Source organism: Danio rerio, chromosome 9, assembly GCF_052040795.2.
Source record: "Danio rerio strain M-AB ecotype USA chromosome 9, GRCz13ab, whole genome shotgun sequence".
NCBI lineage: Eukaryota > Metazoa > Chordata > Actinopteri > Cypriniformes > Danionidae > Danio > Danio rerio.
In genome coordinates this window covers 25,484,438-25,505,768 of record NC_141029.1, presented here as the reverse complement: position 1 = coordinate 25,505,768, position 21,331 = coordinate 25,484,438, and the positions used below count along the sequence as shown (strand labels likewise).

Below are 21,331 nucleotides of genomic sequence, written 5' to 3'. Positions count from 1 at the left end.
TAAAAATACATAGCCAATAACCAACAAAATAAAAATGCAAATCAATCTAAACTAGAAGTAAAAAAGTTCTGTGCTGTACTTATAAGTTACTGTGAAGTTCTATGTCTACAAAAAATACATATTTTATTTTACTTTTAGGCTTTGTCCCTTTATTAACCAGGGGTCGCCACAGCTCTATGAACCGCCAACTTTTCCAGCATGTTTTTATGCAGCAGATGCTCTTCTAGCCGCAACCCATCTCTTATTTTATTTTTTTATTTTTTATCTTGCATTCAATAAAACATTATACAAAGTTAACTTTTATTTTCTGCATAACAACAGTGGCACTGTTATCTCACAAGTACAGCAGTTTTTTGTTAGACATTCTAACAAATTAATACAAATTTTTCAAAGTAAAGACAAAAATAAAAGGAGATTATTATTATTTATTTTTTTTTTAAATCAATGAGGACCAAATAGATCCATCAGATCTTTGATGTAAATCATAGGTTAATTTTTTCAGAGGTAAAAGTCTGGTTGCCTGACTCAGCCACATATTGACTGGAGGTATCTGAGCAGTTGACCATAATAATGTACATTTTTTGGCCAAGTATATGCAAAAATTAAATTTATCATGAAAATGTATCATAAAATTAATATTTTAAAAGCTCTTAATGTCATTTAATGTAATAATTTTATTTTAATATAGAGTTCCTTAAATCGTTATATGTTGTAAGCAGTTAGGCATACAATAATGCTCTTAATTTACAACACTGATTGATTTTAGAGGAATGCTTACATACTGTACATATCTATGTATTTAAAAAAAAGAGACAACAATTTGGTTATAGATGATGAAAATTTTATTTTATTTTTACAGATTTTATTACATGCTTTAGATTCAGGGTTAAGGTCATCCTCTTCTGGATTACAGTAAAAGAAAATCCACAGTCAATGTCAAACTCATCAGCTGGAGCTTTATTTAAAAAATGTCTGTTTACTGCTCCAGCCAAAACTTGCAGGTACCTTGCAGGTCTCTAGATTGCACCATCGTATTGTTGTTTATTTCTCAGTTATTTTGTTGCTTTCTGAGAATGATGATCCATAGACCTTTTAACCCCTCTTCGTTTAGGCCACATGTCGAATCTTAAAAGAAGAACACAACAACATAAAATATATTAATATCCTTTGGACTGGGTAACCTTATGCTTAATTTTGAGCCAAATAATACAAATACATACCAGTACTTTTCAGTAGCAAACAAGCAGGAAAGTTCTTTGAAGGAACCAGGATGAGTTGAAAGGTATTTATAGTGGTTGGCCATCTCTGCCACAAGAATCCACTGCTTCTCCTGAAGAATCCTGACTAGCAGGATGATGTTGAACACCCTCCTCTTTGTTGCTGGGTCAGCAGAGTCTGAAATATATTCATAAAAAGAAAGTTGTATAACAAGGATTATACGTAAACTTTTAAAGAATCAACACTGACAGAAGTCTAGTGTACATACCATGCCATATGACGAAGACATCCATATCACTTCTGTTTTTTGTAGTCTTTGCCTCTGCTACTGAAAAAATGACAGTAATAGTAACACTTACAATTTTTCATGACTACATGTAATATTAATAAGAATTTCCTCACCCTCTGCCCACTCCTCTACATCACAGACCAAAGTCTTCCAATTGGTTTCCAGTCACTACCAGTTTCTTGGATTCTGTTTTGCAACTTGCTTTGCAGAGCTGTTGCGGTCTACAGTGATAAGCAATCAAAAATCACAATACTATTTAAATAGGTTACAGAACAACTAAAACAAATTCTACTGGATATTGTTACCTTCTGATATCAATGGGTCAGCGAGATGGCCAAATTGTTGAATATCTGCTAATTCCAGCACATGACCATGAGAGTTACAGTAGCATGTCTGGTCACTGCAATCCTAGAGAAGAAACACTGTACTGTTCAACCTCCTTCCCAAGAGTAAAACCAGGCATATCCTGGTATGCCTCACTCCATTTCACCTGGTTAACATATACAAAAAAACAAACAAACAAATAAGTAAACCAATAAGTTTTGTCGTTTACCTGTAGATCAGTTTAAGATAATCATATAGCTCATCTATCTCAGATATAAACTCATGTGCTTAGGCATGAAACACACTAAAATCATGGGCTTAAAGATGGTGCTGAAACTTTGGACAGCTTTTTGCAACTCTTTTAGAGGTAGTGTCATTAGTTGATGTAGTCCACAAATCTTCCTGTCAATCCTTAATCCTTAGCTGTAAATAAACCTTCAAAAATGCCAGTGTTTGAAAAAGGAATGAAACAGTACAGAACAAGTGCATAACAGTTTATATCTTCTAATCTAATTTTACTAGGTGAACATCAAAGAGCTGTTTTCTTGTTAATTTAGTTTCAACACATACAGTTTAAAGTACCTTGTGCATTCTTGAAATGGTTATGCTTATGGTTCACATCTACTTAAATTGGCAGTATATCTAGTGTGGAAGCAGGACAGATGAAGAGCTCTTCCTTGCAAATACTATCCACCTTGTATTGCACAGACTCCCACTCAAGAATATCTCAGAAAAATGTCTGCTGAGATCTTAGCAGTCAATTTAAAATAATTATACCAACATCTTTTCCACCAATGGAAAGAATATAAAAATATTTTAGGATATATTAATACTTGCATGACCAAATCTGAGATAAAAAAAGGCCATCAGTATGCCTTAGTTTAAATAAAAACAAAATTTGACTCTAGCCCACTGTCACCTGGGTCTACAGATACAGGGACTAATGAAAACAATGAAGTACACACTGACAGTCACTGGAGCAAGGCTCTCTCACAGTTGGGAAGATTGGAGTTCCTATGAGCTGTACCAGATAAAAACAACAAAAAATGTACGTTTATAAAATTTCTAACTTATCCTAAGACTAGTTGACAAGCAGCATAAGCAGTTCTTATTTCCTAAACCCCAATGTGGACAGTTGATGGCCTATAAGGTGTCACAAAATCAGACAAAACAAAATACTTTCTAAAAAAGAAAAAAAATGATTGGCCACTATCAACACCCAGAACAAATAGTTTTAAACAGTTAGGCCACAATATTTTGTGAGCTTATGCTGTAGTTTTTTAATGTTTGTCATAAACAATAGTAATAGTAAAACTAATGCGTCTCTTTCTGTTATTACAATAGTAGTGAAAGAATAAATGCATTTTATCTCATACAATCATATATGCCTAAACAATGTAGACATTTCATATACATGGAATGAAAAACTTCACTAACCCTTGACTGATTCCAGAGTGGTCTTGGCCTTTCTTACATGGTGGTGCTTCCTGCAGATCATCAAGTTGTCATCAAGACTTGAGCTTATTATTGAGGTCTTGATGATAAATCTGAGTATAAAGGAATCACTCATGGTGATAGGCAGAAACAAGCTGAAAGACACAAGAATGAATCAAACAAATACAAATGTGTTAACAGAGATAGAGAGAGAGACAAGTGCAATTTAACATATAAACATGGGTAAAGCGATTTAACTTTTTGCTTATTAGAAAACAAAATTGGATTTTTAAAGAAATCTAAAGAACCTGAAAAATATTCATATCTGAATATATATATATATATATATATGTGTGTGTGTGTGTGTGTGTGTGTGTGTGTGTGTGTGTGGTAGATTAAGCTGTTTTTTGTTTAGTTTTTTTTGTAAAATGAATAAAATGTGCTCAGACGGGCAAAATTTCTGCCTTTTTTCCTTTAAAGGCATGGAAAATAATTGTTTTTACAATAAACCTTTGGAAACACTTGATGTTCTTTAATATTGAAACAATTACGAATACATTTGTATTATTATTTGTACATATTGCATATTATATATAGATTTTGCATGAATTCTATTGTGGAAAACAACAATCTGGTTACACTGTTCCTTATCTTAAAATGTAACTGTTATATATTGTTCTAATGCATGACCAACGTTATATGTGAGAAAAATATGTTTTTAATAACTTGATGTAATTAGTTAACGTCACTAGTTTACAGTACATGCTTTATCAACAAATCGTCTTTATTTGTTTACTTTTTACTTACCTTGTGGAAAACGCAGTGAACATTGGGATCGCAATGAACCTTGGGATAGCGAGCATAGACTGTAAAAAATAGATCGCCACATACAATGACCCCAACTTCAATGAATCATTTAAAATGAAAAATATCAGCCAAAGACATTTTTAAACTTAGTACTTGAAATGCAATATTTTTTAAAGTAAAAAAACAATAAATAATATGAATGAATCAAAGTATTATTAGGCATAGTTACCCTAAACTGGGCAACCGAATATAATTTCACTCATTAAATATGAAGTAAATGATAACATATTTATAAACACCAACTAATCTCCAATAAAAATACATTATGAAGCATCAACATACTATTTAATGTTGACAGTTGAACTCATCTGTGAACTCACCGCTGATGCAGTTTGACCAATAGCAGAGCGGCGTTAAACTCACCGTGAAGGGATGTCACGTGGACCGAAGTTTATTCATACAGTAGTTTCGACCCAGTTTACAGACGCTTTTCATGAACAAAATAAAAATTACAAATTTTAAAATAAGAAAACTAAGATAATAGGCGTAAATATGGTTTTAAAAATTGCGTTGACATCTATTGGTAATTATACGAGCCTCCAGCGTCTCCCTATGACGCCTCAGGCTTAGGCACAGATTCTATAGGGAATCCCTGCACGTCTAAATATGACGCTAAAGGGGTACCCTGTTCGTCAATAACTTACGCCGAGGGTTCCTGACCAAGCGTCAGTATGTGACGAGTTGGGAGTGAGAACGTGTTGATTAAACCACACTGAACTGAACTGAACTGAACTTAAACTCTTGAACTGACACTGTTTCAATTTACTATCTTGTATCTTCTATGTGAAGCTGCTTTGACACTATCTACACTGTAAGTGCTATAGAAATAAAGGTGAATTGAATTGAATTATTTAACTATACACAATACAGATACAGTATAACCATACATTTATTCATTTTCTTTTCGGCTTAGTCCCTTTATTATTATAGGGTCGCCAAAGCAGAATGAACCACCAACTTATCCAGCATATTTTTTATGCAGCGGATGCCCTTCCAGCTGTAATCTATCTCTGGGAAACATCCACACACATTCATTCACACTAATACATTACAGACAATTTACCCTACCCAATTCACCTGTACCACATGTCTTTGGACTGTGAGGGAAACTGGAGTACCCGGAGGAAACCCAAGCGAATGCAGGGAGAACATGCAAACTCCACACAGAAACGCCAACTGACCCAGCCGAGGCTTGAACCAGGGACCTTCCTGCTGTGAGGTGACAGCACTATCTACAGTACTGAGCCACTGCGTCGCCGCACAGTATGACCAATGGGAAATACATTTTAGACATCAAAAACACTTGTAAAATGATCCATGAAGTTAAATTAGCTAAAAAAACTAGTTCAAATAACTTATGCACTGTAAGACCAATATTTGTTTCAGTAAAATTGAATATGTGCGCCTTTTGACAGGCCATTGCAGCATGAAACATTGATCACCTTTTTTACCTGCAAGCGATAATTTATGGCAGTACAATGAGTGTATTCTGTTTGAAAACCTCATAAGATAGTATTTGTGTTGTTTGATGTTGCTTTGTAAGAAATGCCAAATGCCAAATCAAAACAGACTTACAGACTTACAATATACAGTAGTTGTAAGTCATTAAAAATAGTAGTGATGAAGAAAGTATCTTACTAATTAGGATTGGTTAGAGATCTAATGTGCTCGATTTTTGCTGAAAATACTGAACATAGCCTCTAAATGCTACTTTGATCATCCATGATTTTTATACTCTTTAAAATAATTCTCCTAATTAATTTGTGTAAATTAGCTTTATTTTTAAGAGCATTATTGTGCTTCTAAGCACAGATCAGGAGCTCTATGTTCAACTGCTCAACATTGCAATACTCATTGGAAACGTTCATCAGAACAATTGTTTTTTTGGACTTTTTAAAATGATTTAGTAATTTTTTATTTTCAAGAGTTCACACTTAGCTGATAATTGATTATAAAGCTTGTTTGACATGCTGTCCCAAGAGAGAGTCCTGTGCTCATAAGATCCTCGAGCCTGGAGCTCCCTCCCGTTGCAAGGGAAGAGGGGAATTTGAGCTCAGGTAGATCTCGAGAACTCCCCTGTTGTAGTTGCTAATGAACAGATAGAGATTGCTCTTCAGAGATAACTACTTACTAGAAGCATGTCTATGGTGCTGATTTGAATTAGTCAATTAAACTTGAGTTGCATGTTTTTGGATGGTGGGAGGAAACCGGGGGGCCCAGGGGAAACCCACATGAGCACGGGGAAAACATGTAAACTCTGCACAGAAATGTCAGCTGGCTTGGTAATGGCTAGAACCAGAGACTTTCTTGCTGTAAGACAGCAGTGCTAAGCACTGGTCAACCGTGCCACCCATCTAGGAAGGAGGAGGAGTAGGGGTGGAAGAAGGATTCTTCAAAACGAAGATGAGATAAAGTGGGGCCAGCCGCAAGGAGTCATAAGCATGTGATCCTCTCGAAATTAGTTTATAAACAAACATCACTTTGGGAGATCTTGCATTTAAAGTCAAGTAAAATAAGGGCAAACAGAGCTGCATCCTCACCAGCTGACACTTCTGACATCTTTAGTGCTGACGTCTGGTGTGTGAGATGGAGACGGCCACTACTGATCTTCAAAATCAGGTAACAAGGGTCCTGAGCAGAGATCAGTGGACTGGAGAGCAGCAGACCATCAGGGTTCCAGGTGCGAAACTGCAGTCGGACCGAAAGTCCCTCCAGGACTGGTGCAGGTGCTGGCAGAGACAGAAAGCTGCTGCTGGAGCTCTGAAACGTGGTGGCCACCAGCTGTGGTTCGGAGCAGGAAAAGGTCACGTTGCCCTGTGAGAGAAGAGAGAATGTCAAAGCATCAGTTTACATGCATGCAGGGAACGACCAAATGGCAGTGCAGTCTTGAGTACAAATGACCCACTTGCCAATCTTCTGCAGCTGATCACACACAAGGTAAATCAATGAATTTAATCTGATCTCAAATGACACTGCTGATCTCAAATGAAGGATTAGCAAGTGGGTTGTTTCCGCCAGCTATTTCCAGCCATCAGAATGTACTTATATTTGTCTATTTTTATAATAATAGAATTATATTTAATTAGAAAGTAGATGTTTTTTATTTATTTTTTATTTTATTTTTTTATAATTTAGAGAATAGTTTTTTTGTTGTTGTTAGTTTTTTGTGTGTTGTTTTGTTTGTTTGTTTTTGGTTTGTTTTTTAACAAAGGAAGTTTGCCTTTCCTCTAGAGTTTTTCACAATTTTAATTGGCAATTTTTCACTTTATGTTCTCCATTGCACGTGGCTGAAAATCTCAGTGTGCAAGGCATCACTGACGCTTATGGACTGCACGCGTTAAATCTCACTAAACTTTTGTAGAAGTTTTTTTAAAGCAGGCCCGAAGCCCTATATGCATGCAGGCTATGACATGAAAATTGGCCTGAAGCCCGGCCCAAAGGGCATAAAAATGTCGGGCATTAATGGACTCGGGCTCAGGCTCAAATGCAGGGTTCTGGTCTGAGCAGCAAGAACTAGACAGCACCTACAGTATGTATCATGAACAATAAAAGAAAGTGCAAACTAACAAATATTTTTACAGTGTATGTAAACATACTATAGAAGGCTGTGTTTTATCATTGCGCTTATGTCTTGCATCCTTTAGCAAAGCATTTTAAAGATAAAATGTTGAAGCAAAATAACTTTAAAAAATCATGTCTTGAAGCCTTGCATTTTTTTGCTTATTCCACTCGGAATAACCAAAAAAAAAAAAAAAAAAAAAAGAAAAGGAAATGTTTTAAAACACATTGATAAACATTTATAAAATACATCTCACTTTTGATTAATACTTTTATAATTTTTTTTTTAAATCTTCAAGTAAACGAAAACGTCATATTTTCTAGTTGCCTACTTTACATCCTGAATATGCCAGTGAATACATTTTATGATTATTTTACAAGTATCACATAATTATCACTGTAAATCATTATGCAAATACTGTGCAATTATATTTAGTTTCGGGCGATGTGGTGGCACAGTAGGTACTGCATTTGCCTCACAGCAGGAAGATTGCTGGTTTAAGCCTCTGCCAGGTCATTTAGCATTTCTGAGTGGAATTTTGCATGTCCCTGCGTTCACGTACGTTTCCTCTGGGTGCTCTGGTTTTGCCCACAAGTCCAAAGACATGCGCTACAGGTGAATTAGGTAGTCTAAAATTGTCCATAGTGTATGTGTGTGATTGAGAGTGTATGAGTGTATCCCAGTGATAGGTTGCAGCTTGAAGGGCATCCGCTGCGTAAAACATATGGTGGATAAGTTGGCGATTCATTCGGCTGTGACGACCCTAGATTAATAAAGAAACTGAGCCGAAAAGAAAATTAATGAATGAATATATTAAGTTTCACTGTTTATTTCAGTGCAGTTTCAATGTTGATTAATATATAATCATTTTCCAAGTACTAATAAGAAAGATAAGTTTTGTAAAAACATTTACAGTACAGCACTAAATATTTTGCTTATAATTTCGAGAACAAAATAGATATTAAAATCCCCTAAATGTGTATTGAAGTATACATAAATTAACTCTTATATGAGTAATGCCATTGCCAGAACTACAACTGAGAATGCTGGTAACAAAAGACATGATGACAAAAAAAGAAAGGAAAGTGAAAACAAGCAGAAGGGTTACAGGAGAATTGGAGAGGCTGAGAGGCAGACAGGCCAAACCCACAAAGGCAGCAGGCGGTCTGGATAAATGTCACCAGCGCAGCTCCACGGAGAGCAGCAGAAGCACAGAGAGCACATCCGCAGGACAGAAGCTCACGTAGGCGTGAAAAGGTTACTGCGGTGTGAGGTGAACACCTCATTGATCCCTGTGCCACAGGGCCGTACAGACACCAGATCAGTGATCTGAGGCCTGGCAGACCTTCTGCCTTCCTGACAGCCTGAAGCTGTGGAATCAGAACACGTGTTTGTTTCTATGTGAGCTTCACCAAAATCAGTCCCCTCTCCTCTGAGCTCACTGAGTCCTTTAAGTCATGCTGTCTTGTCTTATTATTGACTTAGGAGTGTGATGTGATCATTTAAAAGATGTACATCTAGCAAGCAGCTTTTTAGCAGCAATACAGAACTCGAGTGTGACATAAAAACATGATTTGTGAATTTGCTGAGAATTGGAAAAAAGCTGATGTGTAAAACGCTGCAGTTTGTGCACAGCTTTAAAGATACTTGATGATTGAAGTGACAGAGGTAATAAGTCTGGAAATTATTGTTATTCATACACAACCAGGCATGGATTAACACACAGGTTTGAATACCTGAGCAATCAAAAAAGCCCCTTATATGCTGAGTTATACTTTTGCCTATAGTTACTCCACATGATTCCACTGAATTGTTGAAGCGTTTATAATTGACATGCTCCCAGATGCACTAAACCATGCTGGTCAGCCGCATTGGCTTCTGATTTGTTGGGAAAAATTGAACACATGATATGGGCATTATAAATGGGATCGTAAATGATAATTGGATTCAAATGGGACAAGTGGCAGAGATGCAGATGTCCTCAGAAGATAACATCAACACCAACCAAAGTACTTTTTCAAAACTCTATTTAAAAGAAAATGATCAAATGGTGAAAGCTAATGGTGAAACTTGCTTAATCCAAACAAAAATACACTATATTTTGCTTTGCGTCAACATTACTTGTGGAGACTGACATGCAGTCTGCACCAATGGCAGGATATAGTGACTGAAACATTGAGCGAAAGCACAAGAAAGGCACAGACTGGCAATGCTTGTATATGTTATGAGCTTTGTGATGGTAATTTAGGTGAGAGATTCAGAAATAAAAAAATACAATTTAACATTCCATGTGAATATTAGTCCTATTACAGTGAACATTACAGTGCTGAGTTTTTTAGCAGAACAAGAACTTATAGGATACAGTAAAGTTTGTGGTTATGAATGTTTTGACTATGTTTTGACTAAATTTGAGAGTGATTAGAAATAGCTACTAAGAGAATTTTTGCATGCAGTTCAAATGTGTCTAGGTTTAGACACGGTTAGAATATTCCATAATAACTGGACTCATGGGTGTGCTGGAAGTTGCTGTATGTATTGTCATACTGTAGTGCAGAGTAGTCATGAGGAGGTAATTTTACATTCGAGAATAGGTAGAAGAAACTTAACCCCATTGAAAAAAACCATGACCACATGTAGATGCACTTTCTCTCCCTCTCTTTGAAAAAACAAACAAAACAAAACTCTTACTCTAGTACTAAATTCCCTGTGCACAAACAAGTAACTTTGTATAACTAGCACTTCTTGTATGTGTTGCCTCTACTTGTTGAATCATTAAGTGCCTCCTCAATTGTAAGTAATTTTGGACAAAAGCGTATGCTAAAAATGACTAAATGTAAATGCAAATCTGTATGTGTTTTTGTACCCCAGTTCACCTAAAAAAGTGTTTGAATCCTATTTTTTTCAGTAAAGAATAATGATGAAAGGGGGGCATCTACACTGTTAAGCTTTAATTTTTAATATTTTAAATTAATTTGGAGTAAGTGGGATTTGAGCAGCTTACTGGTAGAGAATTTCATTACAGTAGTGCAACAATCACCTTTAATTCTATAGCTAAAATTTACAGTAGATTGTCAACATGCAAAAAATCATGTTCCACAGCCTCCACCAAATATGAACATGCAAATAATGTGAACATCTGTTTTCTCAGTAGCACAAATAGTAAACCAATAATAAAGCAATAGCAAGGTTGTGGTTTTAGTGTATCGTCAGTGTGGCTTTGGATTAAAGTGTCTGCAAAACACATAAAAGTAAATGTAAATGAGAGTACTGCAGCATCACTAAGTCTTAACCAAACTGTCAAAGCCAAGTGCTTACCACACTGTAGATCTGAGGCTTTCGTCGTTTGGCCAGGTCAATGATGTTCACTCCATTGTAGTACAGGTTCTCCATGCAGCCATGAAAATTGCGTCGAATAAAAGTCCCAGGTTTACCAGGCAGTGGGATCCCACCAAAGCTTAGCTGTTACGGAGAAGGAATACAACAAATCAAATATAATTTGTTTTATATTTGAGCACATTGGGATCCACAAAAACAGCATCAGAACAAAAAAAATTGTAAAACAGTTTTACTTCCAAAAAACAAACCAGCAAACCAACCAACCAACCAACAAACAAACAAACAAACAAACAAACAAACAAACAAACAAACAAACAAACAAACAAACAAACAAACAAACAAACAAACAAACAAACAAACAAGACTATCCTGAGTTTTTATTATCATGGTTTATAAAGGACACCCAGTAAATGTCATTCAATGTTAAAATTATTTATATATCACAAATATTTATATCTAAATTTTATTTGTAATCTGTATGTAATATAGATTTAGCAAATAAAATTACTTATTTTAATTTTGTAACTAAATTATACTCTTACACCCCTATAAAATATTAAACACACAACTGTTTTCAACATTGATAATAATAACAATAGCACCAAATCCTCATAGAATGATTACAAATCACGTGTCACAGAAGTCTGTCGTAATGATGCTGAAATATAGTTATATCAGCAAAGGAATAATTCTGACTTGAAAGTATACAAATATAATATGTATGTTTGATCAAATAAATGCAGCCAAGGTTATCATATAAACTAGCTCTTTTAATAACATACTGACCCCAAACTTTCATATAAAAGAACTTCATACATTTCATATTATATGCATCCTTCACAGCCACATTTTCATTGCTATAAAATTAACCACAAATTCCAAAATAGAATACTGTCATGAAATGGCACATTGTTGTGGTAAACAACATTGGTATTTTGGACTGTCTTAAATGATTTGCTTCAGGTCATGCCACAACATTTCAGCAGGTTTAAGGTCATGGCTTGACTTGGCTTTTTCAAATGTGAAATGTCCTCTGACTCAGCCATTTGCAGTTGTGGATTCAGTGAGGCTTCATTTTTATGTGGTTTGAGTTTTGTACTGTTCATCTCACATATGGACAGTTCTGCTGTCCAGCTTGGCTAGAGGGTGGTTTCAAACTATTTATATGTTTAAGGTTAGATTTGCCTTTGCCAAAAGAAAAAAAAAAATTACTTGTTCATAACTCTTTTCAAAAGTTGTGGCTGTGTTTGGGATCATTGTCTTGCTGAAATGTCCTCCCTGTTTTCTTTTTCATTCTCCTCCTGTTAATTTAGATGTTGGAATCGAAGCAGCTAATATTTATTTACACCAAAAAGATACAGGGTTGCATCATAAATACTGAGTGATTTCAGCTGCTGCCTGAGCTTTCCATGTCCTTTTACTTCTCTGTTTCTTTATGTGTTGACTGTGTCATTTTATTTGATTATACATAAGTTAATTATTTATGAATTCCTTTTGTTTTCATTGTGTGTACTGAACATCCAGTTCAGTAAGGTTCTTTTAGAGAAGAGACAGATTTAAAGAAATAAATACTAAAGTCAGACCTGAGGTGATTAAAGGGTTAGTTATCTGTCATCATTTTCATATCTTCATGTTATTCCAAACCCACAACACTTATGTTCTAATTCATGAACCAATAAAAAAATTTTAATTGGTGATGGTGATATTGAGAAATTAATCTGGCCAATAAGCTGGCATGAGGTCAATATAATACATGTACATAAATGGGAGATATGCAGAATATTAGTAAAAGTAATTAACTTACATAACTATTTATTCATAAAAACATTTTTCAGCTTAGTCTCTTTATTTATCTGGGTCGCCACAACGGAATGAACCACCAACTTATCCAGCATGTTTTACACAGCGGATGCCCTTCCAGCTGCAACCAATCCCTGGGAAACATCCACACACATTCATTCACACACATACACTAAGGAAAATTTAGCTTACCCAATTCACCTTTACCGTATGTCTTTGGACTGTAGGGGAAACCAAAGTGAATGCAGGGAGAACATGCAAACTTCACACAGAAATGGCAACAGACATAGCCAAAGCTCGAACCAGCAACCTTCTTGCTGTTAAGCGACAGCACTACCTACTGCGCCACTGCGTCGCCACATAACTATTTAGGAAAACATTGTTTAAATGCATTGTATTTAAAACTGTTATGTTTAATTTGATATTTTACATTAAAAATATTTTTTTTCTGAAGGATAAAGACAACATTCATAATTAATGAACTAATAAATATTCATGAAATAATTTCATGTATTTTATGTAAAATACATAAATAATTAACAGAGGAACAGGTTGTTCAAATTATATTATTGGATAGTTAGTTATTAATAAACCTTTATATCTCTGTTTGGCTTTGCTTGTTGGTTTCATATTAAATAAAAAAACAAGCCTAAAGACATACTGTATGCTTGGTTGTAATAGCATATGAATAGAATTAAATAAGACTGGAACATACTGGTATGCTAAACTACTAAACATAATGTTACATCAATTATAGACAATAACATCTTGTTTAGTACCCACAAAACAACATGCATATCTGTGGAAGAGCCAGTCATTGGATTTTTGATCATTTGTAAGGTACATGCAAATTGACTTTTGCTTGAATTCGTTCTTATAACATATGTGGTCACATTAGAAAATGAATGGGGATTGATTATTTTACTGTCAGGTGCTGGATTCACAACTGAATGACTTGTCTTAAAAAGAAAGCATAAGGCAGGATATGGAAAACATTAGCTACAAAGAAATATTTAGAGGATTTTTAAAAACCCTAATTTAGGTCAATATATTTCAAATTTGAGTGATTTATTCACTAAAAATGTTTTTGGAAATGCTCATAGAAAATTGCTTATGATTCATGCTTTAGTAAGGAGATAAAAATGTATATCTATATGAATCAATTGGTTAACTCAAAATATTTTATTTTAAAACAAATTTAATTCACATGCAAACACTGATCATCACAAGAGTGAGAATCACCTAATAAAAACAAAAAAATGCACCATGTTTTTAAGCCTTCCAGAACTAAATGCCATAAATAATAATATCTGATCAATCTTCATGTGTGAATAAAAGTTCAAATTCAATCTGTTCATCAAATGGAGTGTTTGTTTCTTTTCAGAAAACACTGTAAAGCAAGCCACTCAGTTCAAATTGATTTATTTTTGATTTCTTTATAAATAGAAAGTGTCAAAGTTTTGAATGAATACACTCAGTGGAGAAATAAAAATTTCTCAGATTTGGTTAAAGCATCGTTAACGTTCGAGGTTACTAAAGTAACCCTTCATTCCCCGAGGAGGGGAACGGAAGCACTATAAGTGGATTTGATGTTCTAAATCCACGTATGGGAGGATTCGGTTCAGAAGCTGCTCGTCTGAAAGAGTATTGAACGGGCCAATGAAAGCAATGAATTGGCAGCGCAAGCTTGCGCAGGTGTGCTGCATCTCAAATTAACTGAGAGTATAAGCACACCTGGCGCCAGCAAACGCTATCCTTTTTAAGCTGAAGAGACTTTTAACAGCTAAGGGACAGTCATTATGGCGACGGAGTATAGTGCTTCCGTTCCCCTCCTCGGGGAACGAAGGATTACTTTAGTAACCTCGAACGTTCCCCTTCGGGGGGAACTTCAGCACTATAAGTGGATTTGATGTTCTAAATCCACGTATGGGAGCCCATTGAAAGCCCCATAATGACTGCACCTTACCAACACCCACAATGAGAGGGCAGTCAGGCAAGCGTGACACACCCAAATCATGGGAGGCGCGGTCCTCCAACTTGGCCCTAACTTATCTAACTTACTTCAAAAGAAGCTTTACGGAATAGGTATATTTTTTTGGGAGTCGCTAGCGTCTAGATAATTCTAGGAATATACGACCGTACGTTGGGAAGCGTGCCATCACAGTAGGGAGGACGCTGCGGAGACCATCCGCACCCAATAGGGAGACAAATGGAATTACATATGGACTAACCCTGAGAAGGGGGAGTGCGCATAAGAAGGTGGTTAGCGGATAGGGAAAGCACGGGTCCACCCAGGGGGGGGAACTTGATCGTGGCGGAAAAGCATATGGGGATCACCAGCGGGGATCGGCCATAGCAGGCACGTGTACCCAAAAACGCGGGCTGACCAGTGGGCAGACCTAACGTAGTGGGCCAGCAAGTGACTCCTCCGCTGAGTCAGTGCTGGGGGCCTCGGAGGAATCTGCAGGGCTCACCGAATGGGGAACTATACTGACAGACAGGAGGGTGCACATCTCTCCGTGTTAGGGAAAAAAGGCACCGCAAGCGTGCTATAACACCCACCGAGTTGTTTCCTCAATCACCAAAGGTCCCTACACCCTTGAGGAAACCGGCTCCACTCGCAGATTGTAAAACCTTGCAAATGTGTTGGGTGTTGCCCAGCCCGCAGCTCTACAAATGTCTGTTAAGAAGCGCCGCGTGCACATGCCCAAGAGGATGCAACGCTCCGAGTGGAGTGCGAACGCACTCCCGGGGGACGCGGCTGACCTCTGCTCAAATAAGCACATGAAATGGCCTCCACAATCCAGTGGGATAAACGTTGTTTAGATACGGCACTTCCCTGCTGCCGTCCGCCATAACAGACAAAGAGCTGCTCAGAAGATCTAAAGTACTCAGTACGGTCCACATAAATGCGCAGGGCGCGAACTGGACAAAGTAAGGAAAGGGCTGGGTCTGCCTCCTCCGGGGGCAGCGCTTGCAGGGTTACTACCTGATCTCTAAAGGGAGTGGTAGGAACTTTGGGCACATAACCCGGGCGGGGTCTCAGGATAACAAGAGAAAAATCCGGCCCGAATTCCAGGCACGAGTCACTGACAGAAAATGCCTCCAGGTCCCCGACCCTCTTAATGGAGGCCAACGTGACCAGCAGAGCTGTCTTCAGGGACAGAAATCTTAAGGATACTGTATCGAGTGGCCCGAAGGGATCAAATCGCAGGCTCGTGAGAACGAGGGCGAGATCCCAAGAGGGCGTGAGAGGGGGGCGAGTTGGATTAATCCGCCTAGCGCCTCCGAGGAACAGGATGATGAGGTTATGCTTTCCCACGGTGCCGCCAGCCACCGCGTCATGGTGAGCGGAGATGGCGGCAACGTAAACCTTGAGAGTGGAGGGCGACAGCCTGCTATCCAGCTTCTCTTGAAGGAAAGAGAGCACAACACTGATCTGGCAAGATCGGGGGTCTTCTCTGCGAGAGACACACTATTCAGTGAATAGACTCCACTTCAGGGCGTAGGCGCGCCTCGTAGAGGGGGCTCTAGCCTGAGTGATGGTATCGACCACCGCGGGTGGCAGGTTACCTAAGTCTTCCTCGCGTCTATGGACCACACGTGGAGGTTCCAGAGATCGGGGCGAGGGTGCCACATGGTGCCTTGTCCCTGAGAAAGTAGGTCCTCTCTCAAAGGGATCTGCCATGGGAGAGCCGTCGCGAGGAGGGAGAGCTCTGATATCCAGGTCCGGTTGGGCCAGCGGGGCGCAACTAACAGAACCTGTTCCTCGTCCTCCCTGACCTTGCACAGTAACTGCGCGATCAGGCTCACTGGGGGAAACGCATACTTGCGTATGCCCCGAGGCCAGCTGTGGGCCAGTGCATCCGTGCCGAGAGAGCCCTCGGTCAGGGAATAAAACAACTGGCAATGAGCGTTCTTCAAGGAAGCAAACAGATCAATCTGGGCCTCCCCGAATCGCGCCCATATCAGCTGGACAGACTCGGGGTGGAGTCTCCATTCTCCAGAGTGAATCTGCTGCCGTGAGAGCACATCGTCTGCACGGTTGAGCATACCTGGGATGTGAATGGCGCGCAGCGACTTCAGCCGCGGGTGACTCCAGAGGAGCAGACGGCGGGCGAGCTGAGACATGCAGCGAGAGCACATTCCCCCCATGTGGTTGATATATGCTGCCGCTGCCGTACTGTCCTTCCTGACCAGCACGTGTTGCTGCTCCAGCACCGGAGAAAAACGGCGGAGAGCAAGGAACACTGCCAACAGCTCTAGGCGATTGATATGCCAATGCAGCTGGGCACCTTCCGCAGCTGCATGCCCGCGACACACGGCTCCCCAGCCTGTGCTGGAAGCATCTGTTGAGACAACAACATGACTGGACGCCTGTCCCAGAGGCACACCGGCCTGCAGGAACGAGGGGTCGTTCCAGGGGCTGAGGGTGCGGCGACACAGCGCAGTAACAGAGACTCGGTGTGTGCCCGCATGCCATGCGTGTCTTGGAACTCGATCTTGAAGCCAGTGCTGAAGTGGTCTCATATGGAGCGGCGTGACAGCCACAGCAGAAGCCATATGCCCCAGAAGCCTCTGAAAATATTTCAGGGGGACCACTATATGCTGTCGAGCTCCCTCAGACAGTTCAGCAGCAGGCGAGGTGACCGAGTCCAGCTCCATCCCGAGAAAAGAGATCCTCTGCACCGGGGCGAGTTTGCTCTTTTCCCAGTTGACCTGCAACCCCAATCGGCGAAGATGCCGGAGCACCTGGTCTCTGTGCGAAGTTAATTACTCCCGAGAGTGGGCTAAAATCAGCCAATCGTCGAGATAATTGAGTACGCGGATTCCCGCGAGCCGAAGGGGCACTAGGGCACCCTCCGCGAGTTTGGTGAAGACCCGCGGAGACAGAGAGAGCCCGAAGGGGAGGACCTTGTACTGCCATGCTCGACCTTTGAACGCAAACCGCAGAAACTGACGATGGCGTGGAAGAATGGAGACATGAAATTACGCGTCCTTCAGGTCTATGGCTGCAAACCAATCCTGAGGGCGGACGCATCGGAGGATGCGCTTCTGCGTAAGCATTCTGAACGACAGCTTGTGAAGGCAGCGATTCAAAACGCGCAGATCTAGGATTGGCTGTGACCCCCCGCTCTTTTTGGGTACGATGAAGTACGGGCTGTAAAACCCGCTCTCCATCTCGGCTGGAGGTACCGGCTCGATTGCACCCTTCGCCAGGAGGGCAGCAATCTCCTCTCGCAAGACAGGGGCGGACAGGGGATTGACCCTGGTGAATACACGCCCGTGAACTTGGGAGGCCGTTTTGAGAACTGTAGTTCGTAGCCGAGTCTGATCGTGCGTATGAGCCACCGCGAGGGGCTGGCCTGCGCTAACCAGGCAGGCAGAGCCCTCGCTAATGACGTCATCGCAGCAATCGTTGACGTACCTGCAGAGGGGCAGCGTGGAGCGGGTGTGCTAATCCAGGGAGCGCGAGGGTCCCACAGAAGAGCTGGAGGAGAGCGATTCGCTCTGGCTCCGCACCCTGACTCCGGAGGGGGGGCTTGGGGGCTGGGAGAAGGGAGACCGTCCCCCCAGCGCCCGTGAGCCGCTGGCGGAGCATGCAGACCCTGCGAGCTGAGAGGCGGCACGTACCACACTGGCAGGGCCTGCAGTGCTCGTGAGCCACTGGCGGAGTGCACCGAACCTACGAGCTAGAGAGCTGAGCTCAAACTGGCAGATTTCGGGCTGTCACCTCCGGGGAAGTGGAAAAGTGCCCTTTCATTTCATGGCAGTAAAAGGTGCCCTCCAGCAGGGAAAGAGCAAGTTCCCTCCTCTCCAGATGACCTGTCCCAGGGACGCTTCGCGGTCCGTTGCCGGACTTAGCGGCGATCTGGGCAGGGGGAGTTGCCTGCTTCCGAGGTGCTTGACGCGCTCGCTTCACCAGAGGCGAGTGCGGGGGCGGTGCAGCTCTCGTAGGCGGGCGCCTTCGGCGAGGAGCAGGTATGGATGGCACGGCGGGCGGAGCGGGCTTACGGGGCCGCCGATTAGACATTACCCATCGGACTGCTCTCTCACTGCCTCGAATTCCTGGGTGAATTCGCAGACTGTGTTGCCGACCAGCTTGGGATATGGGCGAGTCAAGATAGCGGACTTTGTCAACTTCGCGCATATCAACCAAGTTCTAGTTAGAGGTGGGGCTCCTGGACCACTAGTGTGGACATCGTCCTTCCCAAAACACACGCAGCGGACTTAGTAGTCCGAAGAACTTAGTCGGCTGCGGTGCGAAGCTCATAAGCCTGGGTTGGACCCACCCTCGTGCAGCTCGGCCAGCGCCTGCGCTTGGTAGCGCTGGTAGGTGGCTATCGCATGCAAGGCGGATGCAGCCTGGTCCGTAGCTTGTAAGCTCTAGCTCCGAGGGAGCCAAAAACTCACAGGCTTTGGATGGGAGACGAGGCAGACTCCGCCAAGAAGAGGCGCCGCGCGGATTAACCGCCATCGCACACTCAACCTGAGGAATCGCCACATACCTTCTGGCCGCTCCACCACCAAGAGTGGTGAGGGTGGAGGGACACGCAGCACGAGCAGAAAAAAGGTGCTCTTTAAGACCGCGTGAGCCTACTGTGCGTCGCCGGGAAGAAGGGAACGCCCCTCCAGTCGGTCTGGCCGCGGAGCTGGGGGATAAACCATCTCCAACCCACGGCCGAAGCAGCCCGGGAAAGCACGGCTAACACGTCCGTTTCAGTATCCGTTTGACAGCGCTCACCTGCCCGAAGGGGGCGAGCGGGTCCGGATCATCGTCGGACAATGAAAGCCCACCCTCTGATGCCACGGAGGACATCTGATCTCTGGTGTCAGCGAGCGTGAGAGCTACCATCTGATTAGACGGATCACTCCCAGCGCCCGAAGCTTGGATGGAGCTCTTGGAGGAGCGAGAGGTCCGCGAGCCCTTAGGCGGCGGATTATCTTTTGCTGGAACCCTCAGATCTGCCCGAGCGCCCGCTGCAGAGCAGGAGGCGACTGGGGTGGCTCGCTCTCTCACGACAGTTAGCCGCGATCTTAACTGCGCGACGGTCATGGCATCATAGTGACGACATGAACCGCCCCCGAGCACCACATTAACATGCTGGACCCCCAAACATGTAATGCAGTGATCGTGCCCATCATCCGGAGCCAGGAAACCCCCGCAACCAGAAACGCACAGTCGGAGCGCCGTCCTGAAAAGGACGTGCTGCACGACTGTGTTGCTCTTTTAGGAAAGTTTGCAACAATACGCACCGCTCTGGAGGACAAGACCCAAAGGGACGCCAGGCAAGGGAGAAACCCAGCTAGACCATCTGCCACTGCGTGGACTCGCTCTGGACCGGGAGACACTCATTCGCTCGAAGTGGCTGTAGATCAGCAGGAGGAACCCTCATGAACTCGATCAGAAAAGTCTCTGAAGCGAAAAGGATAGCGTTTGCTGGCGCCAGGTGTGCTTATATGCTCAGTTAATTGGAGATGCAGCACACCTGCGCAAGCTTGCGCTGCCAATTCATTGCTTTCATTGGCCCGTTCAATAATCTTTTAGACGAGCGGCTTCTGAACCGAATCCTCCCATACTAGGATTTAGAACATCAAATCCACTTATAGTGCTGAAGTTCCCCCCGAAGGGGAACTTGTATTCTGAAATGTACAACAGTTGTATGGGTTTAGAATGGCATGAGACATGTCAGAAATGACAGAAGTTTCTGAACTAAACTTTTTAAAAAATATAAATGAAAAAGAAAATGAAATGATTTGGAGGCACGAGAACAATCCTTCAGTGTGGTGAGAGAGATAAAGGTCAGTGTGTGGCCAGCCGGACATCGTCTCAGTGGCATTCGTGCTCTGTCATACCATTCCAGGATCTGGAAGGACACCTTGTTCTTCTCATTTATAGAGCCGTGGCATCTCTTATAGGTGAGCTGAAGCGCTGTCTTTATAGTGCTATTAACTTCAGCTGCTCCTCATCAGCTGCGCTCCAGTTACCCTTTGACTCCAATTGTACGCCTGGCTCTGGGACAGTGACTGGAGAAACACTAAGGAGAGGTAGATTCTCCATCACAGCGGATTTATGAACTACATTTTTCCTTCAGTGATCAATAATATATATTCTTGTGGTAACCTGGCACCACATGGGTATTAAAAATGTTTTTCTGTGGCTTCCTGAAAGCTAAATATGCCAGCGATAGAAACATATTTTTCTGTGCTAGTTGGTAATTTAACTCAAACATAAGTTAGATAAAGATCTTATTTTTTACTACACTCTATAAAAAGAACAATTATACACTAAGATCAGTTACTTATTTAAACACTCCTCAGAACACAGAGAGACTGTAAAAATTCTGACATTTTAAAACGACCTAAGCAGGCTTAATATACACTAATGTTTGGGGTCAATAACTTTTTTCCTTTGAACAAATGTGTAACTTTTAGGAAGCATGGCTGCATCACCACTGAATTAACCAGAATTGTATAACTACTATGCCCATAGCTGTCATTCT

The 21,331-nt window shown here is 41.3% G+C and overlaps 1 protein-coding gene and 1 long non-coding RNA gene across 5 annotated transcripts in view; both read right to left on the bottom strand.

The window, feature by feature from the left end:
• Positions 1-21,331, bottom strand: part of cntnap5a (contactin associated protein family member 5a) — a 155,914-nt gene that overhangs the window by 55,605 nt on the left and 78,978 nt on the right. Inside the window, exons 7-8 of the mRNA XM_087267840.1 lie at positions 11,007-11,150; positions 6,673-6,946 (exon numbers count right to left, since the gene is read on the bottom strand). Coding sequence (XP_087123966.1) covers positions 6,673-6,946; positions 11,007-11,150 — 418 coding nt within the window. The remainder of the gene's footprint in view (positions 1-6,672; positions 6,947-11,006; positions 11,151-21,331) is intronic.
• LOC147842360 (uncharacterized) lies at positions 820-4,844 on the bottom strand. 4 transcript variants are annotated; one of them, XR_015499400.1, is made up of 7 exons: positions 4,073-4,844; positions 3,269-3,420; positions 1,813-2,852; positions 1,621-1,728; positions 1,487-1,546; positions 1,221-1,395; positions 820-1,125 (listed from the first exon to the last, which is right to left on the bottom strand). It is a non-coding gene; the product is annotated as an uncharacterized LOC147842360 (long non-coding RNA). The 4 variants fall into 4 exon arrangements; XR_015499398.1 differs by having other exon boundaries at positions 1,487-1,543; XR_015499399.2 differs by lacking the exon at positions 4,073-4,844 and having other exon boundaries at positions 1,487-1,543; positions 1,813-1,915; positions 3,269-3,318.